The 27,992-nt window shown below is 40.5% G+C and overlaps 1 protein-coding gene across 5 annotated transcripts in view; it reads left to right on the forward strand.

Annotated features, from left to right (window-relative positions):
• The window catches only part of tcea3 (transcription elongation factor A (SII), 3), a 43,170-nt gene extending 19,577 nt beyond the window's left edge, over positions 1-23,593 (forward strand). For 4 of the 5 annotated variants that reach the window (XM_059954760.1, XM_059954758.1, XM_059954762.1 and 1 more), the window contains 8 exons: positions 3,044-3,130; positions 4,621-4,698; positions 5,473-5,621; positions 8,821-8,877; positions 10,521-10,675; positions 14,461-14,607; positions 19,780-19,851; positions 20,837-23,593. In XM_059954760.1, coding sequence (XP_059810743.1) covers positions 3,044-3,130; positions 4,621-4,698; positions 5,473-5,621; positions 8,821-8,877; positions 10,521-10,675; positions 14,461-14,607; positions 19,780-19,851; positions 20,837-20,845 — 754 coding nt within the window. In that variant the 3' untranslated portion in view covers positions 20,846-23,593. Of the gene's footprint in view, positions 1-3,043; positions 3,131-4,073; positions 4,122-4,620; positions 4,699-5,472; positions 5,622-8,820; positions 8,878-10,520; positions 10,676-14,460; positions 14,608-19,779; positions 19,852-20,836 lie in introns of all 5 variants that reach the window. The other variant, XM_059954759.1, reaches the window with a different exon arrangement.
• Positions 23,594-27,992: the final 4,399 nt, after the last annotated feature.

The following is a 27,992-nucleotide window of genomic DNA, read 5'->3' on the forward strand; positions in this document are numbered from 1 at the left end:
CTCTATCAAGTCTCCCCTCAACCTTCTGCGTTCCAAAGAATAAAGACCTAACTTGTTCAATCTTTCCCTGTAACTTAGGTGCTGAAACCCAGGTAACATTCTAGTAAATCTTCTCTGTACTCTCTCAATTTTGTTGACATCTTTCCTATAATTTGGTGACCAGAACTGTCCACAATACTCCAAATTCGGCCTTACCAATGCCTTGTACAATTTTAACATTACATCCCAACTCCTATATTCAATGCTTTGATTTATAAAGGCCAACATACCAAAAGCTTTCTTCACCACCCTATCCACATGAGATTCCACCTTCAGGGAACTATGCACCATTACTCCTAGATCACTCTGTTCTACTGCATTCTTCAATCCCCTACCATTTACCATGTATGTCCTATTTGGATTATTCCTACCAAAATGTAGAACCTTACACTTATCAGCATTAAACTCCATCTGCCATCGTTCAGCCCACCCTTCTAACTGGCCTAAATCTCTCTGCAAACTTTGAAAACCTACTTCATTATCCACAACGCCACCTGCTTTAGTATCATCTGCATACTTAGTAATCCAATTTACCACCCCATCATCCAGATCATTAATGTATATGACAAACAACATTGGGCCCAAAACAGATCCCTGAGGCACCCCGCTAGTCACCGGCCTCCATCCCGATAAACAATTATCCACCACTACTCTCTGGCATCTCCCATCTAGCCACTGTTGAATCCATTTTATTACTTCAATATTAATACCTAACGGTAGAACCTTCCTAACTAACCTTCCGTGCGGAACCTTGTCAAAGGCCTTACTGAAGTCCATATAGACAACATCCACTGCTTTACCCTCGTCAATTTTGCTCGTAACCTCTTCAAAAAATTCAATAAGATTTGTCAAACATGACATTCCACGCCCAAATCCATATTGACTGTTCCTAATCAGACCCTGTGTATCCAGATAATTATATATACCATCTCTAAGAATACTTTTCATTAAATTACCCACCACTGACGTCAAACTGACAGTCCTATAATTGTTAGATTTACTCTTAGAACCCTTTTTAAACAATGGAACCACATGAGTAATACGCCAATCCTCTGGCACCATCCCCGTTTCTAATGACATTTGAAATATTTCTGTCAGAGCCCCTGCTATTTCTACATTAACCTCCCTTAAGATCCTAGGGAATATCCTGTCAGGACTCAGTGATTTATCCACTTTTATATTCCTTAAAAGTGCTAGTACTTACTCTTCTTTAATCGTCATAGTTTCCATAACTTCCCTACTTGTTTCCCTTACCTTACACAATTCAATATCCTTCTCCTTAGTGAATACTAAAGAAAAGAAATTGTTCAAAAGCTCCCCTATCTCTTTTGGCACCACACATAGCTGTCCACTCTGATTCTTTAAGGGAGCAATTTTATCCCTCACTATCCTTTTGCTATTAATATAACTGTAGAAACCCTTTGGATTTATTTTCACCTTACTTGCCAATGCAACCTCGTATCTTCTTTTAGCTTTTCTTAGTTCTTTCTTAAGATTCTTCTTACATTCTTTATATTCTTTGAGCACTTCATTTACACCATGCTGCCTATATTTATTGTAGATCTCTCTCTTTTTCCTAACCAAGTTTCTAATATCCCTTGAAAACCATGGCTGTCTCAAACTTTTAACCTTTCCTTTCAACCTAACAGGAACATAAAGATTCAGTACCCTCAAAATTTCACCGTTAAATGACTGCTATTTCTCTATTACATCCTTCCCATAAAACAAATTGTCGCAATACACTCCTTCTAAATCCTTTCACATCTCCTCAAAGTTAGCCTTTCTCCAATCAAAAATCTCAACCCTGGGTCCAGTCCTATCTTTCTCCATAATTATATTGAAACTAATGGCATTGTGATCACTGGACCCGAAGTGCTCCCCAACACATATCTCCATCACCTGACCTATTTCATTCCCTAACAGAAGATCCAACACTGCTCCTTCTCTAGTTGGTTCTATCTATTGCTGCAAAAAACTATCCTGCACACATTTTACAAACACCAAACCATCCACCCCTTTTACAGCATGGGCTTCCCAGTCTATGTGTAGAAAATTAAAATCTCCCACAATCACAGCCCTGTGTTTACTATAAATATCTGCTTTCTCCTTGCAAATTTGCCCCTCCAATTCCCGCTCCCCATTAGGTAGTCTATAATACACCCCTATAAGTGTTACTACACCTTTCCCATTCCTCAATTCCACCCAAATAGTCTCCCTAGACAAGCCCTCTAATCTATCCTGCCAGAGCACCACTGTAATATTTTCTCTGACAAGCAACGCAACACCTCCCCCTCTTGTCCCTCCGATTCTATCACACCTGAAGCAACGAAATCCAGGAATATTTAGTTGCCAATCACACCCCTCCTGCAACCATGTTTAAAAGCATACTTTCAAGAGACAAGGATTCATATTTGCAATATTAACTCTGTTGTATTTAGAATCATAGACTCATATGACATGGAAGCAGACCCTTTTACTGAGTTGGCCCTTCACTGCCACTTGCCTGTCAAAACTAGGCCCATTTGATAACACTTAGCCTCTGACCTTCAAAACTATTTACCTTTTAAGAATTGTTATTATACCTGTCTCCATGATTCCCTCTGGCAGCTCATTCCATGTAGATACCACCATTTGTGTAAAAGGTAAGTTTGCCCTTCAAGTTCCTGTTGAATTATTTTATGAGTTTCAGATTTATCTCACTTCACTTGGAATGAACCAAATAGCGATTAGTGTGACACTACAATAGTCACAGTGTTGGAGTATAGAATTCAGTTCCACTGTCCTCCATAAGAAAGCTTGTACATTCTTTCCGTGAGCGTGTGGGTTTCCTCCAGGTGCTCTGTCTTCTTCCCACAGTCCCTGGTTGGTATGTTAATTAGTCCTTGTAAATTGTCCTGTGATCAGGCTAAAGTTAAATTGGGTGGCTGGGCAACACGGCTCGGTGGGTCAGAACAACCTGTACCTCTAACTAAAAAATAGTTTTGATTCTGGTTTTGGTTTCTAGGAGAGATTCAATCAGTTCCAAGTCTTCAACGGAAGGTACTCCCTCATCCAGGAGGAGTTCCACTGATGGAAAGCAGGACCTGCACAGGTGGGATAACTTTTCTACTATTTCTCGTATTGCAGATAATTCGGCTGCCCATCACTAGTTCAAATGAAAAATGAGTTACACAGTTAGTAGTCAGACCCTTAGCAGAGTTGATGTTCAGAGACATCTTGGGGCCCAAGTTCCTGCCTCCCTGAAAGTGGCTGCACTAGTTGTCCCCGTGATAAAGAAAGCCTATATCGTATACTCGCCTCTATTAGATGAGGTATTGAATTCAAAAGTCAGGAAAATATATTGAAGCTTTATAAAACTCTAGTTAGGCTGCATCTGGAGTGTTGAATTCAGTTCTCGTCTTCCCATTATAGCAAAGATGGGGAGGGTTTGGAGAGGGTGCCAAAGAGGTTTCTCAGGATGCCGTCTGGTTTAGGGGATGTGTTATAAGAAGCTGGACAAACTTGGGTTGTTTTCTCTGGACCGATGGAGGTTGAGAGAAGTTTGTAAGATTCTAAATGGCATCGAATAGACAGATGCATCTTGTTCCCAGGGTTGAGATATCATTTACAAGGAAGCATGCATTTAAAGTGGAGAGAAAATAAATTCAAAAGATGTGTGGAGCATGTTTTTTAATATAGAGAGTGGTGGAGCCTGGAATGTGTTACCAGGTTACTGGTAATGATAGAGGTATTTATGAGACTGTTAGATAAGCTTATGAATGTGCAGAGAATGGAATTACAGGGATATTTGGTAGACAGGTGGGATTAGTTTAGTTACTAGTTTAATTATTTTGGAGCAACTTTGTGGGCAAAAGGGCATGTTCGTGTGCTGTGTTCAAGCCGTTTATTTGCTCAGTGTTATTTTTCCCTCCAGTTATACAATTGATCATTTGCAACAATCCTCCATTTACCATCTAAGCCCTACCTATTGCAAGTACATCAGAAAAGATTAATAACTGGTTCCTAACATCATGCCTCTGCTGATTTGCTCACAGGGCTCAGTTCCCACTGCTTAACGGTATCTTGGAGCAGTACAGGAAAAAGTGAGCAACTTGTCCATGACGTCAGATGGGTAGTAAACTGTTTATGATCACACATTTCAAAGATGAGCTTTATTTGTCACACGTACATCAAAACATAAAGTGAAACATGTTGTTTGCATCAAATCAAGTCAGTGTGGATGGTGCTGGGCAACCTGCAAGTGACACCATGCTTGTGGTGCCAACATTGTTGTATGACCACAAATTACTAATCCTAATCCTGTGCCTAACCATACATATTTGGAATGTGGGAAGGAACAGGAGCATCTAGACAGCCACAGGGGGAGCCTGCAGACTCTGTATAGACAGCGGTGGGAATTGAGCCCTGACTGGGATCACTAACACTGTAAAGCAATTGCACTGACTGTTACGCCACCCTATCACTCACAGGTTCTGTTACAGAGTGATTCAGCGCATCACCACACCCTGTCCATGTTGACCATTAAGTATTGATCTATACAGACTCCATTTGTGACTTCAAATCTGACGCTTCTTTCTGCAGGAGAGATTGCTCAAGCTCTATGTCACCAGTAGCCCTCTCACCAGCATCAAGAAAGAACTCCACAGACAAAGAGGAGAGGTATGATGCTGTTTATGAAGGTGGCAGAGTGCTGTTGGTAAAAGTATTTGACAATGTACTTTTAAATGCAAAAATGACATGATTTAGTTAGCATTGCTAAAATACATTTGCAGCTCGATATCTGATTGACCCCTATAGTAATGACAATACTGTGTGTTTTTTTATTTCCTCCCCAAAGTTTGGCGGCATGGTAGCGTAGTGGTTAGTGCATTGTTTTACAGCACCAGTGTCCTGGGTTCAATTCCCATCGCTGCCTCTAAGGAGTTTGTAAGTTCTCCCTGTGACTGTGTGGGCTTCCTCTGGGTGCTCTGGTTTCCTCCCACGATCCAAAGACGTACGGGTTGGTAGGCTAATTAGTCACATGGGTGTAATTGGGCAGTGCAGGTTTGTTGGGCCAGAAGTACCTGTTACTGTGCTGTATCTCTAAATAATTGAACTAAATGAATAATTTGTTAGCACATTTTTCTAACTAATGGTCTTCCAAACTGTTGCAGGATTTAAAAACAAAAACTCTGCAAACCTTTTGGCCATTTAAAAAACATTCTCATGATGTGGCTGGGTTTGCCTTTTGACTCAGAGTTGTGGAGCAACACAGCACAGAAGCAGACCCTCTGGCCCATCCCCTGTGTCTTTCTTCCACACTGTCTCAGTATATTTCCCTTCACATACCCACTTGACGGTGAAGGATTTTTGGGGTTCTTTTCGATTTCTGTGCCTGCTGCAGGTTGAAATGTCAGTGTTTCCTCCTCTGAAATGTGCTACCTGTTTTAACAGTGGTGTCAGTAAAGGAAAGATGGAATCACCTTCTTCCCCCACCAGCCCTACCTTCTTCTCGGCAACTATTCTCCCTCCTTTCCTGTCGACTGGTGAGACCATCCGTGATAAGTGCATAGAGATGCTGATAGCAGCTCTGAAGACTGACGGTAAGCGGTGTTTCCATGTCATATCATGATCCGGTTTGTTGTGAATTGAGGAGCAGCTGTAGGTGACCGTGTGTTGGGAGTTGGGACCGAAAATGGAAAAGAGCATTTTACTCAAGATTAAAAACTGAACCAGGAAAATTGTGCTTGCAATCAACAAATGAGTTGCTGGAGGAACTCAGCAGGTCAAGCAGCTTCTGTGGAGGAAGGAATTCAAATGTCAAAGATCAAAGTAACTTTATTATCAAGGTACATATATGTCACCATATACAACCCTAAGATTCATTTTCTAGGGGGCATTTACATAAATCCTAGAAACACAATAGAATTAATGAAAGATTGCACACATTAGGGTGGACGTTCAATGTGCAAAAGATAACAAACTGTGGAAATACAAAAAGAAAAAAAAATGAATAATAAATATCGAGAACATGAGATGAAGAGTCCTTGAAAGTGAGTCCATAGGTTGTGGGAACAGTTCAGTGATGGGGTGAGTGAAGTTATCCCCTCAAGTTCAAGAGCTGAAGCTGGTGGTGTGGGTCCTGAGGCTCCTGTGCCTTCTTTCTGATGGTAGCAACTAGAAGAGAGTGTGTTCTGAATGGTGGAGGTCCTGATGATGGATGCTGTTTTCCTGTGACAACTCTCTGTGTAGATGTGCTCTGTGGTGGGGAGGTCTTTACCCGTGACAGACTGGGCTGTAGGCTTTTCCATTAAAGGGCATTGGGTTTTCCATAGCTGGCTGTGATGTTACCAGTCAATATACACTCCACCACACATCTACAGATGTTTATTAAATTTTCATTGTTGACATTTTGGGGAAAGCCTTGGATCAGAACTCAACCCACTGAGTTACTCCAGCAGATTGTTTGTTGTTCCATTTTCCAGTATGATAACAATACGTTCAACAAAAACAGATAGTTTGTTTAATGAATAAAATAATGAACTTGTGTTTGTAAAGTGTTGTTCACAACCTTGGGATGTCCCAAAGCACCTAATAGCCAATGAAATAGTTTTGAAGTGTAGCTACTATATGTACGAAATTAATCATAATCAGAATTAGGTTTAATACCACTGACGTCTGTCATGAAATTTGTTGTTATGCAGCAGCAGTACATCATAATCCATAATAAAGATTGTAAATTACAGTAAGAAAGTGTGTGTGTTTATGTATAAAATGATTAAATAAAAAAAGTGGTGAGGTCGTGTTCATGGTTTAATGTCTATTCAGAAATGTGATGGCAGATGGGAAGAAGCTGTTCCTGAAACATGAAGTATGTGCCTTCATGCTCTTGTACCCCCTTCCTGATGGTAGCAATGAGAAGAGGGCATGTCCTAGGTAATGGGCAAAGCCTAAGACCTTTAGACATGTGAGCAGAATTAGGCCATTCGGCTCATCAAGTCTGCTTGCCATTTCACCATGGATGATCCACTTCCCTTTCAACCCCATTCTCCTGCCATCTGCTCACAACCTTTCATGCCCAGACTAATCAAGAACCTATCAACTTTGCTTTAGATACGCCCAATGATTTTGCCTCCACAGCCACCTGAGGTAATGAATTCCATAGACTCACCACCCTCCGGTTAAAGAAATTGCTCATCTCCATTCTTCGAGAAGTAATGCATAAAAAACTTGGCATCCATCATTAAGGACCCCCATCATCCAAGTCATGTCTTGTTCTCATTGCTACCAGACACCCCCACCATAGGGAACGTCCTCTCCACATCTACTCTATTAAGGTCTTTCAAAGTTTGATAAGTGCCATTGAGATCCCCGTAAGTCCATATAGCAAGATCTCTATCTGATACTTGCCTTACTCTTAGCAGCTTGCTTTTAACATCAGAGAAACAAGGATGGGTGTACAGAGAATTTTTTTAAACTAGATTGAAGTTTATATTTTCCAGTGCTAGTGGGGCAACAAACCTGTGTCATCAGAAGAAAACCATTGTGTTAATCCATGCTGTAATGATGCAATATATTGAAGATATTAGTTTTTTTTTTGCTCTGATTTTGTTTGGTTCAGCTGGAATGAAGTCAGAATCAGAATTGGATTTAGTATCATTGACCTGTGTTGTGAAATTTGTTGTTATGCAGCAGCAGAACACTGTGATACATAATAATAAAAACATTATTATTGTAACTTAAAGTAAGAAGTATATACATATTTGAAAATTAAATAATTGCAGCAAAAAGAGAAATAAATAAGTAGTAGGATGGTGTTCCAAGGGTTCAATGTCCATTCAGAATTCGGATGGCAGACGGGAAGAAGCTGATCCTGAATTGCTGCGTGTGTGCCTTCAGGCTCCTGTAACTCCTTCCTGATGGTAACAGTGAGAAGAGCGCATTCCCTGGGTGATGGGGGGGAGGGGGTCCTTAATGATGTTTTTTTGAAGCATCACTCCTTGAAGATGTCCTAGATGCTTGGGAGGCTTGTGCCCACAATGGAACTGGCCGAGTTTACAGCTTCCTGCGACTTATTTCGATCCTGTGCAGTGGCATACCCCAGATACCAGATGGTGATACAATAGTGACCAAGGTCTGGGAGTCCATGAGCATGCTGGAGGCCCAGAGGCAGCCTATCCTGGGGTTAGAGGACTGTCCGTATGGGTGGGAAGGAGAAAAGAGGCGTGTTTTCCTTTTGTTGTTAGTTTTTTTTGTGAATATTGTGGGCATGTTCTGTTGGTACCAGAATATGTGGCAACACCTGCAGACTTTCCCCAGCACCTCCTTAGGTTGTGTTGTCTGTTAATGCAAATGAGGCATTTTACTGTGCATTTTGATGTAGATGTGATGCATAAACAAATTTAAGTCTGAATTCTGGTCAGTTGTAAAATATTCCGGAGTTCCTTTGTCAATAATGGGTATGATCATTTCTGGACTTGCCAACTGAATTGTAGGTGTGATCGAGCAACTCAGCATTCCCAGTACCGTGCTTACAGGGTTGTACAGTCACATGGATATTTCAGTTTCTAACTGAGGAACAATCTTTACTTTCCAAAGTTATTGGGTGTTATATGTGTGTTACGTGTACCACTGTGCTTTGTAACAATTACAGCATGGAAACAGGCCACCTCGGCCCTTCTAGTCCGTGCCGAACGCTTACTCTCACAATGGTCCGGAGTAATGTTGTCTCATTTGACGGTTTACGTGTATATAATTAAATGACAATCAATGACTTGAATTTATTGCATTCTGTTTCCATAGATGATTACAAGGACTATGATGCCAACTGTGACAAGATGGGTGCAGAAATTGAAGATTATATCCTTTGGTATTAATCAGCAATTATACTATTTCTGAAAGAAATCAAAACGTTTTGTTGCATTATGCTTTTCACACCATATGGATGCCTTGACGTGCCTCACAGTCAGTGAAAATGTAGTTACTACTGTAGCCATAAGACCATTGAAAGGAGAAGGCTTTAAGTATCCCCAGTGATCAAATCCCAACAACATTCTGGGGCAGAGAATTCCATAATTCACTACCTCTGTGGAATATTCCAACTCCTGCCGGTATGACCAGTGACCACATTCTCATTTTGTAACTCTGTCCCCTGATTTATAATCCTTTCATTGAATCAGGGGGTTCCCAACCCTTTTTGTGCCATGGACCCCTATAATTAAGTGAGGGGTCTGTAAACCCCCTGTTTGGGAAGCCCTGCTCTGGAGGAAATATCTTGACGTCTACCCTGTCACACTCCCTGTTACTGAAAGAGTGTGAATCAGGCCCTCCTGCACGTCCAACCCACACCACCCAGCTGCCCCCAATAACCCATGCATTTAACCCTAACCTATTCACGGGACAGTTTACAAAGACCAGTTCAGCTACCCAGTATGCCTGTGGACTGTGGGAGGAAACCGGAGGGCCTGGAGAAAACCCATGTATGTCACAAAGAGGACGTGAAGAGATTCCTGAGATTCCTTACAGAGGATTCCGGGATTGAACTCTGAACTCCTAACGCTCTGAGCTGTAATGGTGTCGCACTAACTATTACACTACCATGGTGCCACAAATATCCAGGTGATTATCTATAGATGTGTTCGTGTACAACAATGCTCCTACAAGCAGTAATGACCAGATACCCCAACGCATTCCATTATCTTCCGTATTGGTCAGTGTAACAATGCACTCACAGTGAACCCAGAAGATCCCTGGCCTGAGGTATGAATATCCACAATGCATCATCCATCAAACTCAGCAATGCTTTTCGTTTTTATGAACCATAAAAAGGATATGATATAATTAAAGTTATACATTTAGGCGATGATTTCAAGAAAGTAGTGACGTGTGTGCATGTGCGTGTGTGTATGTGTGTGTGAGAGAGAGAGAGAGAGAGAGAGAGATCATTACTGGAGATCCTTCCACACGGGATGTGACTTCCTTGCTGATCTTGCACAGATGATGGTACATCTCAAGCTGCCATGGATATTAATGCTTGTGCCTGTAATTTGAAGGGATGTTCCTTGTATATCATTCCCTAACCACAATGCTCCCCCACCACCCCACCATCTTCCCCTAATTCTTCATCAGAATGCTGAAGCTTTATTACACTAGTCAATGTCTAGTGAACACAATTCAACTTCCTTCAATTCCTCCTTGTAAACGCTTTCATCCACAAAAAACGGTTTGGATAAGGATGTGATAACATTAAAGATGAGCTTCTTGGTTACCATTCAAGAGATTGATGTGTGGCTTGTTAAAATAAACTCCCCATAGTGATTAATGACTGCTGCAAATAAAAAGTCCCAAGGCACTGGAGGCCTTTCAAATGATTTAAATCACCTTTGAGCTGGAATAGATCCAGCAAATAGCCAGAGGTGCAGATCATCAGATACCTCTTTATAAAGTTATTTTTCACTTTCCATCTGCCTCTAATTCCACTTTATGCTGCTTAACCATTTCACATATCTACCAGGAGTTTCAGAAAACTGACCTGAAGTACAAAAACCGGGTCCGAAGCAGAATAAGTAACCTGAAGGACCCAAAGAATCCTAACTTGAGAAAGAACGTACTGTCTGGCGCGATAGACCTCCTGCACCTGGCAAGGATGACTGCAGAGGTGAGATTGCATCAAGAGTCATGTTAACATTTCAGATGCAACATATAGGCTTTTATTAATCAAAAGTACATCAAAGTTTCGTGACTGATTTGCTTCTATTTAATTGCATAATATTGATTATTACTAAAGGATGATTGACCTAGAAAAGAGAGTGGAAGATAGTGGTCAGCTCTCTTTGTGGACCACAGTAGTCTATCTTGTAAGTTGCATTTAATTTTGCAAGAATGTTGTAGAGAATATGTTTGTATGCTTTGTGATAAGGTGGCACTTTTAGCCTCTTTATCTTTTAGTGACATACTGTGCTCTTCTTAAATTATATTTATTTAGAGATTCAGCACAAATCATGTCCTCCTAACCCAACGAGCCACACCACGTTGATACCCTACCCACAACTATTCATAATAAAGCTTTTCCATAGCAATTCATAGTCATAGATACAGCAGACTGGGTTGCGTGGCCATCTTATAATTAGAATCAGAATCAGGTTTAGTATCACTGGCATATATCATGACATTTGTTGTTCTGTAGCAGCAGTACCTTGTCATACATAATAACAAAAGCCATAAATTAAAATAGGTATATATACATGTAGTGTATATAAATTTAAATTGAATAATTAGTGCAGAACAGAGGGAAGAGTACTGGGGTAGTGTTCATGGGTTCATTGTCCATTCAGAAATCTGATGGTAGAGGGGAAGAAGCTGTGATTGTGTCTCCTGTACCTCCTCCTGTACCTCCTCTCTGATGGTGGCAAGACAGCATGTCCTGGGTGATGGGGCTCCTTAATGATGGGTACTGCATCTTTGAGGCATTGCCTCTTGAAGGTGTCCTGGAGGAAGGAGAGGCTCTTGGCCATGATGGAGCTGGCTGAGTTTTCAACTTTCTGCAGCTTATTCCAATCCTGTGCAGTAGCCCCACCCTGCCCCAGCTCCATACCAGATGGTGGTGCAACTAGTTAGAATGTTTTCCATGGTACATCTGTAGAAATTGGAGACATATACCATCTTATAGGACAGTTATACATTACCCCCATTGTTCTGGGGTTGTATTCACATAAAGACCAGGCATGGAAAGGAGTGACATCAGCAAACCAGAAGATTTCTTCAAGAACCTGACTCATATATAACAATATTGTTGATAACAGGTCTTTAAACTTCCCAGCTGCCGTGATAGGATTTCAACCCTTGTGTCTGAATTATTAGTCCAGCTCTTTGGGTTTCCACGCCAGCAACATCTTTACTAGCTTATCACCATTTAGCCCTGTCAGTTCATTTATCTGAAGTGTTGCCCATGTGGACATCAATATCATAATCCCAGTGATGGTCTGTTATGGTGAACTACATGGGAGACGATCATTTGGAGGAATGAGTGCGTGAAGATTTGTGCTACTTTATGGGCATCTTCTTCAAGGAGCGCTGTCTGAAAAAGGTGGTGTCCATTATTAAGGACCCCTACCACCCAGAGCATGCCTTGAACTCATTGCTACCATCAGGAAGGAGGGACAGGAGCCTGAGGCCACACACTCAATGATTGAGGAACAGCTTCTTCCCCTCTGCCATTTGATCTCTGAATGGACTGGGAACCCATGAACACTACCTCACTATTTTTTAATTTCTATTTTTGCACTACTTACTTGTTAAATATTTAATATATATACTTACTGTAAATCACTTTTTTCTATTGTGTATTGCAATGTACTGCTGCGGCAAAGACAACAAATTGCATGACATATGCCAATGATATTAAACCTGATTCTGATTCTGATTCTGAAGACAGAAGAATTAGAGCTGTTGTGTCCTGTTTTATCAAGAGAAGATGTAAATTCCAGAACTGGGGTATGCAGAAGAACTAATTCTATGTCTAACATGATTATTTTTGGAGCATTTTAGAAGAGCTTAAGCCAAGCTGTCATAGGAGAAATCTCTATTCTAGGTGGGGCAAGTTACAGTTCTCTGGGGTGTCACAGTAGCATAGTGCTCAGAGCAACAACTTAACAATGCCGGCAGTCATTAGTCAGAGTTCAATTCCAGCCGCTGTCAACAAGGAGGTCATACGTTCTTCCTGTGACCATGTGGGTTTCCTCTGGGTACTCCGGTTGCTATGCAGATTTCTATGGATGGTTTAGGTTGGTAAGTTGTGGCCATGCTTTGTTGGTGCTGGAAGCATGATAACACTTGCAGGCTGCCCCCAGAACAATCTTCACTGATTGGATTTGACACAAACAATGCATGTCACTGTCTGTTTCGATGTTTTGATGTACATGTGACAAATAAAGCTAATCTTTATAATAGGGCACTCCTGAGCTAATCTTAGGTTGCCAGCATTAAGGCAGGCAAGAACACTAGCAGATAAGTCAATTACTCACCTGTCAATCCCCAGCCTCCAAGCCATCTCCGCCCCCAATCTGTCATTTCCCAATGTTACACAGTCCCCTGATAACTCTAATCCTAACCAACCCAGCAGCCACCTCTGTTGCTTTTATTCCCACATATAAAACAAACTTCAGTTACTTGTTAGACTTGCTGATGTTGGATAATGTGGTTGGTCTCATTTGGTAGAGAATAGTAGAAAAGAATGTCTTCGGTCAGTGGTGTTTAACAAAAACCATTGATTTCAATGGAGCATCTCATAGATAATCAGAGGTGTCTGTGACCAGATTTTTTTGTAGAATCACACGGATTAGAAACACCAAGCTGACGTCAGCCATCAGTCACAGTAATCCGTATGCAGTTTTACAAACAGCAAGGATACAGATTTATACATCACATCTTTATGTTCTATTTATGCCACTGGAAAGTAAAATGAGGCAGGCTATGAAATGTGCAGATGTATGCAGTGAACTCATTGGCTTTTGGTACTTAAACACTTTAGATCTTAATCTTTTCTTGCTTTCAGACTCTGGCTGCATCTGTAATCAATCCTACCTGTACATTGTTTTGTAGTCTTTCAATTAAAGCAACTCATGTATGTGCACTTTCCTAATCCCACCATTGACATCTATACCTTCAAATCTGCTTTTCCTTCCATACTGTAGGTCTGTGCTTCTGTGTTGTGTTTCCTCTCTTTAGATGCACAAGAAAACTGCCTCTTTCACTGCTGGCTTGGTCAGCCAACCCAGCATTTCATGTAGCTCAGCAGAGTCTTATTATTACCTGGTGAACAGTCCAAGGGGTATTTTGTTATGGGTCCTCTGTAAATGGAACAGTTGGGCTGGGTTAAGAGTAACAACCTTCACCCTTGGGCAAAGTGTACCAAGGATAGCATAAAGCAGATTATGGCCAATTCCCCATGTGGACCTTTTCTTTTTGAAGATCTAATGCACACTGCAGAGAGTAGACAATGAAACTAATTGGTCAAAGATGCAGAGTTTAGTTCTGAAACATTGACACTTCTTTCACCTATGGATGCTTCTCGATCCATTGCGTTCCACTAACATTTTGTTTGTTTCTCTAGAACACAGCAAATCTAATGACTTGTTTCACAGGTTTATGGGCATGTGCTAAATTTCAGAACAAATGGCATTATGATGTGCTTTTTCATTGCAAGTGGATAATTTTGCTTTGTCACAGAACTTTACTTGCGAACTGTTGGAGTTGAGTTCAAATTTCTAATTTTGTTGTTGACTTTGACTGAGCCCATGTTTTCAAATAAATGTGCTGATTTTGTTCAGAACAAAACTGAGGTGAAGCCCTCAACCAGTGTAACTTTCCCCAATATTGGAAACTTGTTGAGCTGTAATGTTCTAATTGGTAGACTGCCACTCCTATTAACACATATCTCTGCAGGAGATGGCCAGCGATGAGTTGAAGGAGCTACGGAATGTGATAACTAAGGAAGCCATTAGGGAGCATCAGATGGCCAAAACAGGTGGTACTGATTCTACTCTTTTCCAATGTGGTAGATGCAAGAAGAAAAACTGTACCTACAATCAGGTATGCAGCCATTTTTGCAGAGCCTCATTGTACTATGTATAAGGAAAAGATTGAGTTAAATTGGAAGTATTTTCAACTACATTCACCCAGAAGCTCAAATGGGTAATCCATCTGAACCTCCTGCTTGGGTCCCGCACAATCACAGAAGTTGCCATTCAGCCATTTTGATTCGTGGCACATGGCACAAGAAGCAGTCAAGTGCTCTGGATCTGGAGAAGATAATTGGCTTTAGCAACGTATTAGATTGAAAATCAAAGTAAACATTATCAAAGTATGTACACACACCACATACTACCTCGAGGACAATTTCTTGCAGGTATTTACAGGAAAATAGAAAAATACAATAGAAGAATATCAGCTAGAATGTCAAAGACTTGTGCCCACTTCTCAAATGAACTGAGGTTCCAGAGCAGCTATTACATCAACATCTAACAAATGAAAGGCAAACTGTTCAGATAGACTCATTCTACAAATAAAGCAATTCTCCCCATTGGTCTACTCTCGATTGGCAGCACAGTGAAGGAAGGTATAATTGAGAATGCTTTCAAATAACACATGAGGTAATAAAGCTACTTGCTGATATAACCATATAACAATCACAGCACGGAAACAGGCCATCTCAGCCCTCCTAGTCCATGCCGAACTCTTAATCTCACCTAGTCCCACCTACCCGCACTCAGCCCATAACCCTCCACTCCTTTCCTGTCCATATACCTATCCAATTTTACCTTAAATGACACAACTGAACTGGCCTCTACTACTTCTACAGGAATCTCATTCCACACAGCTATCACTCTCTGAGTAAAGAAATACCCCCTAGTGTTTCCCTTAAACTTCTGCCCCCTAACTCTCAAATCATGTCCTCTTGTTTGAATCTCCCCTACTCTCAATGGAAACAGCCTATTCACGTCAACTCTATCTACCCCTCTCAAAATTTTAAATACCTCGATCAAATCCCCCCTCAACCTTCTATGTTCCAATGAATAGAGACCTAACTTGTTCAACCTTTCTCTGTAACTTAAGTGCTGAAACCCAGGTAACATCCTAGTAAATCGTCTCTGCACTCTCTCTAATTTATTGATATCTTTCCTATAATTCGGTGACCAGAACTGTACACAATATTCCATATTTGGCCTTATACAATGCCTTGTACAATTTTAACATTACATCCCAACTTCTGTACTCAATGCTCTGATTTATAAATGCCAGCGTTCCAAAAGCCTTCTTCACCACCCTATCTACATGAGATTCACCTTCAGGGAACTATGCACTGTTATTCCTAGATCTCTCTGTTCCATTGCATTCCTCAATGCCCTACCATTTACTCTGTATGTTCTATTTGGATTATTCCTGCCAAAATGTAGAACCTCACACTTCTCAGCATTAAACTCCATCTGCCAACGTTCAGCCCATTCTTCCTGCAAGCTTTGAAAACCCACCTCATTATCCACAACACCTCCTACCTTAGTATCATCGGCATACTTACTAATCCAATTTACCACCCCATCATCCAGATCATTTATGTATATTACAAACAACATTGGGCCCAAAACAGATCCCTGAGGCACCCCGCTAGTCACCGGCCTCCATCCCGATAAACAATTATCCACCACTACTCTCTGGCATCTCCCATCTAGCCACTGTTGAATCCATTTTATTACTCCAGCATTAATACCTAACGACTGAACCTTCTTAACTAACCTTCCATGTGGAACTTTGTCAAAGGCCTTGCTGAAGTCCATATAGACTAAATCCACTGCCTTACCCTCGTCAACATTCCTCGTATCTTCTTCAAAAAATTCAATAAGGTTTGTCAAACATGACCTTCCACACACAAATCCATGCTGGCTACTCCTAATCAGATCCTGTCTATCCAGATAATTATAAATACTATCTCTAAGAATACTTTCCATTAATTTACCCACCACTGATGTCAAACTGACAGGTCTATAATTGCTAGGCTTCCTTCTGGAACCCTTTTTAAACAATGGAACCACATGAGCAATACGCCAATCCTCCGGCACAATCCCCGTTTCTAATAACATCTGAAAGACCTCCGTCAGAGCTCCTGCTATCTCTACACAAACTTCCCTCAAGGTCCTAGGGAATATCCTGTCAGGACCCTGAGATTTATCCACTTTTAAATTTCTTAAAAGCGCCAGTACTTCCACCTCTTTAATTGTCATAGGTTCCATAACTTCCTTACTTGTTTCCCACACCTTACACAATTCAATATCCTTCTCCTTAGTGAATACCGAAGAGAAGAAATCGTTCAAAATCTCTCCCATCTCCCTCGGCTCCACACATAGCTGACCACCCTAATTCTCTAAGGGACCAATTTTATCCCTCACTATCCTCTTGCTTTTAATATAACTGTAGAAACCTTTCGGATTTACTTTCACCTTATTTGCCAAACCAACCTTGTATCTTCTTTTAGCTTTTCTAATCTCTTTCTTAAGATTCCTTTTACATTCTTTATATTCCTCGAGCAATTCCTTTACTCCATGCTGCCTATATCTATTGTAGACATCCCTCTTTTTCTGAACCAAGTTTCTAATATCCCTTGAAAACCATGGTGCTTTCAAATCTTTAACCTTTCCTTTCAACCTAACAGGAACATAAAGATTCTGTACCCTCATAATTTCACCCTTAAATGATCTCCATTTCTCTATTACATCCTTCCCATAAAACAACTTGACCCAATCCACTCTCTCTAAATCCCTTCGCATCTCCTCAAAGTTAGCCTTTCTCCAATCAAAAATCTCAACTCTAGGTCCAGTCCTGTCCTTCTCCATAATTATATTGAAGCTAATGCTATTGTGATCACCGGACCCGAAGTGCTCCCCAACACATATATCTGTCAGCTGACCTATCACATTCCCTAACAGGAGATCCAACACTGCCCCATCTATAGTCGGTACTTCTATGTATTGTTGCAAAAAACTATCCTGCACACATTTCACAAACTCAAAACCATCCAGCCCTTTTACAGAATGAGCTTCCCAATCTACGTGTGGAAAATAAAAATCTCCCACAATCACCACCTTGTGTTTACTACAAATATCTGCTATCTCCTTACACATTTGCTCTTCCAACTCACACTCCCCATTAGGTGGCCTATAATACACACCTATCAATGTTACTACACCTTTCCCATTCCTCAATTCCACCCAAATAGTCTCCCTAGAGGAGCTCTCTAATCTATCCTTCCAAAGCACCACCATAAGATTTTCTCAGACAAGCAATGCAACACCTCCTCCTCTGGCCCCTCCTACTCTATCACACCTGAAGCAACTAAATCCAGGAATATTTAGTTGCCAATCACACCCTTCCTGCAACCATGTTTCACTAATAGCTCCAACATCATAATTCCAGGTATCAATCCACGCTTTAAGCTCATCCACCTTTCTTACAATGATCCTAGCATTAAAATAGATACATTTAAGATACTCTCCACCTCCTGCTCTCTTTTCATCCCTAACAATGCATTCAAATTTATTATCCTTTTCTTTCTTCTCCCCTACATCTTCGGGTTGAGCGCATCCCTTCTCCATTACCTGCCTTTCCTCCCTCACACACTGTCTACTTACTTGCTCTACTGGTGAACTAACCTCCTCTCCCATAGTTTCCTCAAATTGATTCCCGCCCCCCCCCATCTTACTAGTTTAAAGTCTGCCCTGTAGCCCTAGCAAACCTCCCCGCTAGGATATTGGTCCCCCCAGGATTCAAGTGTAACCCGTCCTTCTTGAACAGGTCACGCCTGCCCCAGAAGAGGTCCCAATGATCCAGAAACTTGAATCCCTGCCCCCTGCTCCAATCCCACAGCCACACATTCATCCTCCACCTAATTCTATTCCTATTCTCACTGTCGCGTGGCACAGGCAGTAATCCCGAGATTACTACCTTTGTGGTCCTTCTTCTTAACTGCCTTCCTAAATCCCTATACTCTCGTTTCAGGACCTCTTCCCCTTTCCTACCTATGTCATGTTCAACTTACGATGTTCAACTTCAGTGGTTCAATTTAATATCAGAGAGTGTATACAGTATACAACCTGAAATTCTTACTCTTCGCTGGCATCCATGAAACAGATGAAAAAAACCTAGAGAATGAGTGACATAGAAACATTAGAACCCCAAAGCCTACCTCCTCCCATGCAAAGCATAAACCCTCCCTGTCATCTGTTCCAGCAGAAAGCATCAGCAACTCCACCACACAAGCAATTGCAAAGCCCCCAAAGAGACCATGACCTGGAGTCCATGAAAAACCTCACACACAAAGACCATCAAATATCCAATGTGTGATCGTGGAGCAAGTCCTACCTATGTACCGGGACAGTCAGATACAGGCTGATAAGTTTAGGATCTGCATTCCAAAAGTGCTTGGCCTTGAAGTCAGATGTAGATGGCCTTTAATTATTTCCCTTCCCAGTTATCCCATAAATTATTATTAATTATTAATAAACAGATAGCACTTCTCTTGTTCATGCTCCCCTTGAATTTCTGATGAAGTACACTGAATACTTACAAAATACTTTTGGGTGTATCTTATGGATTTTGGTCTGCTGATCATGAAAATCACCTTGGAATTTGTCTATCACACACTATTTAAAAAAAGAATTGCCTCAATAATTTTGATTCATAACTGAAGTCGGTTGTTGCCCATAATGTAAGCTGAAACCATGAAGTGCAATGTGTCACTAAAGATTAATTTTCTGCATTTCCATTTAGACTTCTTCCCTGCAAATCTTGGCCCTGTCAAGGTTAAAGGTTTCACCAGGACATTACGGTTATGGAGAAACAGTATCAGCACAACTGGAATCCATCAATGCTGGCTGATAATTGTTGAACACTTCAACGAGAAACCTCAGACACTGAGTAGAAATGAACATCATAAACACAACATTTTTAGCTTAGTTGAACTATTGCGAAGGGTTATGCAACTAAAGGCATTATACTCAATAAAAATTAATTTCTTGTTTCTCCAAATTCCTACATGATGGCAAGTAGTCTGAAATTGTATTTGTGTTCAGCTTCAAGTGATCTATCATAACCACAAAAAAATTCTGAGGAAGCAACACCTACAAAAAAATGTGTTGTCCGGTGCAATTTAAGATTGCAATGCAGTTATGCATGGGCTGATTTAATGAAAATTTTCATTTCAATTCTCTATAGGTTCAAACCCGAAGTGCCGATGAACCGATGACAACATTTGTTCTGTGCAATGAATGTGGAAACCGCTGGAAGGTTTGTTGTAGAATAATTTGTTTCCATTCACTCCTTGTTTATTTTATCTATTCACACATTCATTTAATTTTTCCATTTACACATTTTCTTTATTTCATTTTTTAAATTTCTGACCCAATCCTCCTCATGTTCTCTCTGAGCTTATCCTTCGTGGATGGTGATTGTATCGAGAGTGGGTTTTGAGACCTCATGCAAGTACAGGTCCGTGTTCTACCCTGTGTCTCTAGATAAACACCAGATTGTGAATGTGACTGGCAATTCACCTCTTGCCATTACCCCTGGATTTCTCTTTGTCTCAAAAGACTACTGCTTTATTTTCTCTTTTGAAATGTTTCCTCACGGCATGGAAGGAGTTCATTCAGCCATCTGCTCAAGGGTGGCTTTCAACTGCTCCACCAATCCCATTCTCTCTCTTGCTGTAGTTTTTTTTTCTGCATATAAGACCATAAGACAGGTGCAGAAATAGGTATCTCGAATCTGCTCCATCATTCCATCATGGTCGATTTATATTATCTCTCAACCCATTCTCCTGCTTGCTCCCTATAACCTTTGATTACCTTACTAATTAAGGATTTATCCACCACCTCTTTAAATATACCCAATGACTTGGCTTGCACCACCCTCTGTGGCAACGAATTCCATAGATTCCCTACCCTTTAGCTCATGCAATTCCTTCTCTTCTCTGTTCTAAAGAGATGTCTTTCTGTACTGAGGGTCTGCCCTCTGGTCCCAGACGTCCACACTACAGGAAGCATCCTCTCCAAGTTCACTCTGTCTAGGCCTTATCATACTCGGTAGATTTCAATGAAATGGGTCTTCTGCTCATGAATTATTGCTCTGTAACTGAGAGGTTCCCAACCTGGGCTCCATGGAATGTTTGGTTAATATTACAGATCCATGGCATAAGAAATGTTTGGAACTCCAGCTCTATAATAAAGTTTCAGAAAGTGTTAGATTCCTGAAGTATTTCTACTTGTAATTTCAGTTCTGCTGATTGACTGGACGTTATTGAAACATTCTTCACTACAATTTAAACTTCATCTTTTTTGGAGGAGAAGAAAATGCATTCAAGCCAAGTCAGAAATTCTTATGGTGCTTATCTCAATTTGTTTTCAAGTGATACAGGAGTAAATTTGGCTCTTAATCAAAAATGTACTGAGAGCTGAACAAAGTCTGCAGCTTCAGCATACTGCATGCTTTCTGTTGTGTAATGAGGCGTAGATTTGAGGAAAAGAAATTAGAGGGAATACTCAATAGATCAGGCAGAATTTGTGGAAAGAGAAGCAATTGTCTCTTCAGACAGGAAACATTAGCATTGTAATTCAGGCCTGAAATATTCACTACAGTGCTGACTGAACTGTTTTCTTTTCAGTTTGAGCATTTTTGCCTTTGTTTCAAATCTCCAGCAAATGCAGATTTTATTATCAATTTGGATTTCACAACCGTCTGAACATCAAATTATTTGCAAAATTGTACAGAGACAAATTTTGTGGCATTTTCAACATTAAACCCATTGTATGGTTTTGATTATATTGCACGAATATTAAGCTGGTCTTTGAAGATTAATTTTATTAAAGGATCCCAAAATTTTAAATGAGAAACATCTTATTTTTCATAGGTATTTTATGTTTGCAGAATGAAAAATATGAGATTCAATTGAATTGCATTTGTTTCAAAAAATCCAAGTCTCTTTAGAATAACTAATAATAAAGCATCAATTACATCCTCCCAGGGGAGTACTACATGCATTATAAACCAAATCTGAAAGGACTATTTTTGTATATTACTGTTCATTTGTGTTCATTTTTAAAGAAGTCGCTACCTTACCTTCCAAATATACTCTCACTCTCAAACTTCTCCACCTCTAAACTGTTAGTTTCAGTTGGCCAGTTGTTCCATGAACTATGGACAGCCTCCATTATCTTCTTGGAGCAATTGGTCTTCAGAGGTGAAAAGAGGGTAACAGATCTACATTATCTTACAGTTATCTCCATTATCAGAATCTGAATCAGGTTTAATATCATCGGAATATGAAATGAAATTTGCTGTCTTAGCGACAGCAGTACAATGCAAAACATAATAATATAACAGATCTGTGAATTACATTAGATACATGTATATCAAATAGTTAAATAAGTAGGACAAAAATAGAAATTATAGAAGTAGTGAGGTAGTCTTCATGGTTCGATATGCATTCAGAAATCAGATGACGGGGAAAAATCTGTTCTAGAATCGGTGAGTGTGTGTCTTCAGGCTTCTGTACCTGCTTTCTGATGGTAGCAATGAGAAGAGGGTATGTACTGTGTAATGGGGGTCCTTACTGATGGATGCTGCCTTTCTGAGGCATTGCTCCATCAGATGTCCTGGATATTATGGAGGTTAGTGCCCATGATGGATCTGACTTAAGTTTGCAACTTTGCAGCTTAATTCAATCCTGTGCCATAGCCACTCACTCCCCCGACCATACCAGACGGTGATGCAACGAGTTAAAACATTCTCCTCAGTACATCTGTAGAAATTTGCTAGTGTCTTTGATGACATTATATATCTCCTCGAACTCCTAATGCAATATAGTCACTGTTGTGGCTTCTTTGTAGCTGCATCGATATGTTCTATCCAGGTTAGATCCTCAGATATATTGACATCCAGGAACTTGAACTTGCTCACTCTCTCCACTTCTGAACCCTCAATGAGAACTGGTGTGTGTTCCCTCATCTTACCCTTTCTGAAGTCCACAATCAGTTCTTTGGTCTTGCTGACGTTGAGACCTTAGACCTTATTATCTCCTATCTCCATTATCTTTACAGAGTGTGTCAGGTCTCCATCATCTTACAGGAGCAAAATGTGTTCAGAGGTGAATTCCAATAAAGTCATAAAGGTATCACTCATGAGACTAGTTCTTGTTCGACAGTCATATAATTAAAGTTGGTGGGAAGGAAGTTATAAATCTAGGTTGGATGGATTCCTGAAGGTTTCATTGTATTTTCACTTTAGCCAGTGCTTGTCAGACAGATCAGATACCCTGTGGCAATTATTTTTCCTTTAGGTACTCCAACACTGAAGAGTTCTTTATTGTTTAGCTGAATGCTTTCGTTGTTTAACCACCATTCTCTCCAGTCCCATGAAATTCCCTGTAGTTTCATTGCTAACAAAACTCTTCAAAGAAAGTTACAAATGCACCCTCAATTTTGTACTTCTCTGACTTTTTTTTCCCTCTCTCCCAAACATTGCTCAAAGACACTTCATTATAGTTGTAACACATACCAAATGCTGGAGGAACTCTACAGGGCAGGCAGCACCTACGGAAAGGAATAAAGAATCAATACTTTGAGCTTGACACCTTTCAACTGTCCTAATTCCATTCCATAGGTGCTACCTGACCTGCTGAGTTCCTCCAATGTTTTATGTATGTTATGGATTTCCAGCATCTGCAGATTCTCTGGTGTTTATCCTTTTAGTTGCATTTGACTTCTGGACAATCCTTGAGATTAGGCAATTAACTGTGTAAAAAGACATTGAAATACTTTAGATATTTGATATGAAGTTTATATTTTGTTGTCTGAAAACTACTTGCAGGCAATGTTGCTGAGTTGGCAAAAGATTGAATCTTTGATTTGTTTTTAATTGTATATTTTTCCCTCTTCAGGCCAGCTTCAGATGTTTGTATTCAGAAAATTAAAGTGATTGTACATGTTTTAGAAATGTGAGTGTCAACAAATTAAATAAACCAGTTTAAATCCTATTCATTTTCTTTTAAGGTGGTGTTATGGATTTTTTAACATTTGGTGCATGTTTCTAAGGATGTTTGACTAAATGGCTGGATAGTACAGTGGCACAGTTACTCGTGGTCTTGTGACTTGGCTACTGTCTATGTGGAGTTGGCACGTTTTCCTGATTAAACAATCAGGTTTAATATTACTGGAATATTTCATGAAATTAATTGTTTGCAGCAGTACATTTCAATACATAATAAGAAACTATAAGTTACAAAAAGAATATATAAAACAAAGAAAATTAAGTCGAGCCAAAAAGAGAGGAAAACTGAGATACTGAGTTAGTGTTCATGAGTTCATTATCCCTTCAGAAATATGACAGCGGAGGGGAGGAAACAGTTCCTGAAACATTGAGTGTGTGTCTTCAGTCTCTTGTACCTCTTCCATTATGGTAACAATGAGAATAGAGCATGTCCTGGGTAATGGGGATCCTTAATAATGGATGCCACCTTTTTGAGGCATTGCTTTTTAAAGGTATCTTCGATACTGGGGAGGCTAGTACACAGTGATCCCTTGGTCTTACTGATGTTGAGTGCAAAGTCGTTACTGCAACTCTACTCAACCAGCTGATCTACCTTGCTCCTGCGTGTCTCTTCGTCACCATCTGAAACTCTGCCAACAATAGTTGTGTCACTGGCAAATTTATAGATGGTGTTTGAGCTGTGCCTAGTCAAACAATTGTGGGTGTAGAATTGAATTGAATTGACTTTGAGCAGTGGGTAGAGCAGTGAGCTTAAGCATTGCACATTTGAGGTGCACCAGTGTTAACTGACAGTGAGGAGGAGGTGATATTTCCAGTTTGCACAAACTGTGAGGAAGTCAAAGATCCATTTGCAGAGGGAGGTACGGAGTCCCAGATTTTGAAGATTGTTGTTCAGAACTGAGGGTGTGGTGGTGTTGAACGCTGAGCCGTAATCAAACAGCAGCCTGATGTTGGTATAGCTGTTGTCCAGGTGATCCAAGACTGAATGGAGGGTTAGTGAGATTGCATTCACTTTAGATCAATTGTGGTGATTGGCAAATTGCATTGTGTCTAGGTCCTTGCTTAGCTATAAGTTTATTCCACACATGACCAACCTCTCAAAGCACTTCATGACCATAGATGTGAGTGCAATTGGGCGATAGCCATTAAGGCAGCTCATCTTGATCTTTTTGGACATTGGTACGATTTGTTGCCCTTTTGAAGCAGGTGGGAACCTCCAAATGCAGCAGTAAGAGATGTTCTTGAACTCTCCTGCTAGTTGGTTGGCACATGTTTTCAGAGCCCTACCAGGTTATTCATCAGGCCCTGACACCTTATGAGGGTTCACCCTCCTGATTACAAGATGCTACAGGAATTTGCATAAATGTAGTTTTACCCTCCCTTTCAAAACAAGCATAAAAGGCAAAGAGCTTATCTGGGAGTGAAGCATCACTGCCTTTCATCATGTTAGGTTTCACTGTATAAGATGTAATGGCCTGCAAACCCTGCCAAAGCTGATACGCATCTGATTCAGTCTTTAACCTCAATCAGAATTGCATTTTCATCCTTAAATCACTGCCATAGTCCTTAGCTGGACGTAGTATAGTTCTGGATCAGTGGTCCTGAATGCCACAGATTCGGCCCTCAGCAGACGATGTAGCTCCTGGTTCATCCACAGCTTTTGGTCTGGGTAAGTCCCGTATGTTCTCGAAGGCACACACTCACCCAGCAGGTCATGATGAAGTTGGTGACAACTGTGGCTTCCTCCAGGTTGCGGTTTCTTTCAGATGTTCCAGTTTCCCTTATTGTAAAGGCAGGCAGTTTGGCAGCGGTTGTTGGTGCCAGTCAATTATCCCCAGTAGATGGCAGAATCTGGGATTAGTGTGAGTAGGTGTTTGGTGATTTGCATGGACAAGATGGGCTGAAGGGCCTGTTTCTGTGTTCTGTGACTCTGACACGTTCTCACCATAGTCAAGTATTGATAAGTAGCAAAGGGTGGCCATTTGATCTGTCTTATGTATGTTGGTGTTTATGTTCCATGAGTTTCTTACAATTCTGCTTAATTTTACCTTTCAGAATAAACCTCCATTCTCTTCTCCCTTACCTAATTTCCCATTTTAACACATTTAAAAGGTTTGTCAACAGAATTACCCCTCATCCATAATGTGAGAGTGAACACTTTGTAAGAGTTCACTGCCTTATTCTCAAGTCAGGAGACTTGGACAAGCAGCGTGGCAGATTGTAACATTGAAATAGCAAGCTGCCGGTTTCTTCTCATAACTCTCACTCCCTTGCTAGTGAGAGGGAGAGAGCCTGTTGGAGGTGTCTTGAGTGTTGGGATGTACAGTAGTGTTTTGACTCTAGATCATGATCTCTTTGGGGGCTTTGTGATTGCTTGCATAGAGGGTAGAGGGGGTTCAGTGCTTTGCTGGAGCAAGTGGGGGGGGGAAGAGTTGGTATTTTCACTGCTGCTTATGCATGAGAGGAGGAGGGAGCTTTGAGGTTCTAACATTTCTGTTACTCATTCTCTTTTTTTCCTATTTTGTGGATGTCTGCGAAGAGTAAGAATTTCAGATTGCATACTGTATATATTCTCTGATATTAAATTGAAGCATTTAAATTCATTCCTGAATGGTCAAGTGTTGATTTTGTGCTCGTGGTTCCAGACGTTTCATCCTCAGGGTATCAACAAGCCTCATTAGAATTCCACACAGTTCTTTTGTGCATAATGGAATATAAATATCACCATGTGCTGACTGGAAAGATAAATTCATGCAATCTACATTCCATGAGCTAATCAACTCAAGGAATATAGTCATCATTCTTGTCCCAAACATCAATCCATTCAGACCTTTGTTAAAGCCTATAACAGAAATGAGTACTGTGCTTTCTTCTGTGGGCCCATGTCTAAACTGTTATGGTTTAAAAAATCTTCATAAAGGATGTGGAAATAAAGAACAGAGACATTTAAGAAGAAAATGTTTTAGATTGGGGTCCAGCCAGCTAACAACCTGGAGGCATTTAAATGTGCAAGACTCCAGGATTGAAAGAATACAGGGTTTGAGGAATTGTATTGCGTATATTTTGCGTATATATTGCGTATATATTGGGAGAGATTTTGAATGATTTCTTCTCTTCGGTATTCACTAAGGAGAAGGATATTGAATTGTCTAAGGTGTGGGAAACAAGTAAGGAAGTTATGGAACCTATGACAATTAAAGAGGTGGAAGTACTGGCACTTTTAAGAAATTTAAAAGTGGATAAATCTCAGGGTCCTGACAGGATATTCCCCAGGACCTTGAGGGAAGTTTGTGTAGAAATAGCAGGAGCTCTGACGGAGATCTTTAATATGTCATTAGAAACGGGGATTGTGCCGGAGGATTGGCGTATTGCTCATGTGGTTCCATTGTTTAAAAAGGGTTCTAGAAGGAAGCCTAACAATTATAGACCTGTCAGTTTGACATCAGTGGTGGGTAAATTAATGGAAAGTATTCTTAGAGATAGTATTTATAATTATCTGGATAGACGGGATCTGATTAGAAGTAGCCAGCATGGATTTGTGTGTGGAAGGTCATATTTGACAAACCTTATTGAATTTTTTGAAGAAGTTACGAGGAATGTTGACGAGGGTAAGGCAGTGGATGTAGTCTATATGGACTTCAGCAAAGCCTTTGACAAAGTTCCACATGGAAGGTTAGTTAAGAAGGTTCAGTCGTTAGGTATTAATGCTGGAGTAATAAAATGGATTCAACAGTGGCTAGATGGGAGATGCCAGAGAGTAGTGGTGGATAATTGTTTATCGGGATGGAGGCCGGTGACTAGCGGGGTGCCTCAGGGAACTGTTTTGGGCCCAATGTTGTTTGTAATATACATAAATGATCTGGATGATGGGGTGGTAAATTGGATTAGTAAGTATGCCGATGATACTAAGGTAGGAGGTGTTGTGGATAATGAGGTGGATTTTCAAAGCTTGCAGGGAGATTTATGCCGTTTAGAAGAATGGGCTGAACGTTGGCAGATGGAGTTTAATGCTGAGAAGTGTGAGGTTCTACATTTTGGCAGGAATAATCCAAATAGAACATACAGAGTAAATGGTAGGGCATTGAGGAATGCAGAGGAACAGAGAGATCTAGGAATAACTGTGCATAGTTCCCTGAAAGTGGAGTCTCATGTAGATAGGGTGGTGAAGAGGGCTTTTGGAACGCTGGCCTTTATAAATCAAAGCATTGAGTACAGAAGTTGGGATGTAATGCTAAAGTTGTACAAGGCATTGGTAAGGCCAAATTTGGAATATTGTGTGCAGTTCTGGTCACCGAATTATAGGAAAGATATCAGTAAATTAGAGAGAGTGCAGAGACGATTTACTAGGATGTTACCTGGGTTTCAGCAATTAAGTTACAGAGAAA

This window comes from Hypanus sabinus, chromosome 30 (assembly GCF_030144855.1).
Source record: "Hypanus sabinus isolate sHypSab1 chromosome 30, sHypSab1.hap1, whole genome shotgun sequence".
Taxonomy (NCBI): domain Eukaryota; kingdom Metazoa; phylum Chordata; class Chondrichthyes; order Myliobatiformes; family Dasyatidae; genus Hypanus; species Hypanus sabinus.